At 57.8% G+C, this 2,334-nt stretch overlaps 1 protein-coding gene across 1 annotated transcript in view; it reads right to left on the bottom strand.

The window, feature by feature from the left end:
* Window positions 1-2,334, bottom strand: part of LOC108803532 (isoleucine--tRNA ligase, cytoplasmic-like) — a gene marked incomplete at its 3' end in the record, with an annotated part of 26,228 nt that overhangs the window by 8,755 nt on the left and 15,139 nt on the right. Inside the window, 6 exon segments of the mRNA XM_018575366.1 lie at window positions 434-536; window positions 638-759; window positions 1,337-1,414; window positions 1,599-1,690; window positions 1,764-1,884; window positions 2,187-2,331. Of these exon segments, the coding sequence (XP_018430868.1) occupies window positions 434-536; window positions 638-759; window positions 1,337-1,414; window positions 1,599-1,690; window positions 1,764-1,884; window positions 2,187-2,331 (661 nt within the window).

The raw sequence follows: 2,334 nt of genomic DNA, 5'->3' as shown, positions 1-2,334 counted from the left end.
CCCATTCATAACCTTAGGGTGTCTCGTTCACACCTAGGCGTATTGCATATGCACGTCTGTCACGTGACCGTCGCGCGATTCGCGGTAAAAAAGTTGCGCGTTTCCGAAGGCTGCTTGGCTGTATCCCAATGGAAACGCGCGACAAAAACGGCCCAAAGTAGCTCCGGGACCTTCTCAGGCGCGGGCCGCTTTGTAGCGCGTTAGGGACGGGCGCCGAGGTGGGAACCAGACCATTGAATACAACGCGATTTAGATGTTGGAGCGTTTTGTAGAGCGTTCGCCGAGCGTAGAACCCGCCGCAAGACGTTCCGGTGTGAGGGGGTCTGCTGAGAGATTTCGCCCGAGTCCCCGACAATAAATAAATAACAATGAAATAAGAATTGGTTTCAGCGCGACGCATTTTTTCGGCGCATCGCTACTAGTGGAAGCCAACCTTGATGGGCAGAGTCTTCCGGTCACGTATGACGCGGCCCAGCTCAATGACGGACTGCATTCGGGACACAGCAGCCTCAATCTTCTTGTCAATTAAATTCTCTCTGGAGAAAAGAGGATAAATCAGACGCATGGAGGGCGGGGAGGCGGGGTTACGGCACGGGGTGACAGAATGGGGGACACAAGCCTTCCTCTCCGGGGTTACCTGACCGGGGGCAGCATGAGGTAATGAATGCTCTGCGTGTCTTTCTCCTGGACAGACGTCGGATCCACAAGCAGTCGCAGCTTCTGATACATCAGCTCAGTGATGAACGGAGTGAACGGCGCCTGGGAAGACAACGCACAAGCAGCCATGTTTACCATGCCAAAGACTACCGATACAGCTCGACATATCCTGGAAGAGGGGGGGGGCTCTAGACTGGAGGGGAGGGAGGGGGAGAGCAGCCTCGAGACTGGAGGGGAGGGAGGGGGAGAGCAGCCTCGAGACTGGAGGGGAGGGAGGGGGAGAGCAGCCTCGAGACTGGAGGGGAGGGAGGGGGAGAGCAGCCTCGAGACTGGAGGGGAGGGAGGGGGAGAGCAGCCTCGAGACTGGAGGGGAGGGAGGGGGAGAGCAGCCTCGAGACTGGAGGGGAGGGAGGGGGAGAGCAGCCTCGAGACTGGAGGGGAGGGAGGGGGAGAGCAGCCTCGAGACTGGAGGGGAGGGAGGGGGAGAGCAGCCTCGAGACTGGAGGGGAGGGAGGGGGAGAGCAGCCTCGAGACTGGAGGGGAGGGAGGGGGAGAGCAGCCTCGAGACTGGAGGGGAGGGAGGGGGAGAGCAGCCTCTAGACAGGAGGGGAGGAAGGGGGGGGGGAGGAGGGGGGGGAGCCTCTAGACTGGAGGGGAGGAAGGGGGAGAGCAGCCTTACCATCAGTGTACACATGGAGTACAGAACACTGAACAGAGTCTCCAAGGCCATCAGACAATCCTCCGTGCCGCTTTCACCCTGGAAACAGAGACACGCGGATCAGAAGGGACACCAAACCACCAAACTATCCAATGAGGAGACCTGGAGCAGTCGCCCATAGCAACCAATCAGCTTCTCTGTTGTCAGTTTGTTCAGTTAAGCTTTGAAAATAAAAGAGAGAAGCTGATTGGTTGCCACGGACAACTTCCCCCTCAGTGCTTACCTTCAGGCGCCGGCGGTTCATGCGCACATACCAGTTGGTCAGCATGTCAACAAACTTGACTAGTCGGGGAACCACCGTGTAGAGTCGGTAAGCTGCGGAAAGCATTGGGAGAGAATGAGAATGGAAAGCTGAGAAAATGGCGCGCCGCTCGTAACGAACGTCTACCTGACATCTCCGTCTTAAAGAACTGCACCAGGGACTGCGTGAAGGACACGATCCATCTATCCATAATATTCCCACCGGTCCTGGCCGAGGTCCCATTGTACAGGAAGTGGAGACCCGCCTCCTGGAAGACAGGAAACCAGTGAGGAGAACGCTACGACCAACACCCAGCAATCCCACCGCCATGACAGCACCCAGCAATCCCACCGCCATGACAGCACCCAGCAATCCCACCGCCATGACAGCACCCAGCAATCCCACCGCCGTGACAGCACCCAGCAATCCCACCGCCGTGACAGCACCCAGCAATCCCACCGCCGTGACAGCACCCAGCAATCCCACCGCCGTGACAGCAATCCCACCGCCGTGACAGCACCCAGCAATCATACAAGTTGATGGCGGTATCCATCGCGGGTTCTTTGGTACCTTGTGTAGTCGGTAGATATTCTGCATCAGGAAGCGGAAGGCGTTGTACCACGGCAGGAACACATCCTTCAGCACATCACGGACCCCCTCCTCCTTGAAGCGCAGGTTCTCTGCTCTGACTACCGGAGAATTTATCAAATACAACCTG

This window comes from Nanorana parkeri, unplaced genomic scaffold, assembly GCF_000935625.1.
Source record: "Nanorana parkeri isolate BGI_ZX_2015 unplaced genomic scaffold, ASM93562v1 scaffold3836, whole genome shotgun sequence".
Classification (NCBI taxonomy): domain Eukaryota; kingdom Metazoa; phylum Chordata; class Amphibia; order Anura; family Dicroglossidae; genus Nanorana; species Nanorana parkeri.
Note: the sequence above shows the minus strand (reverse complement) of the source record. Positions and strands in the feature narration are given on the sequence as shown.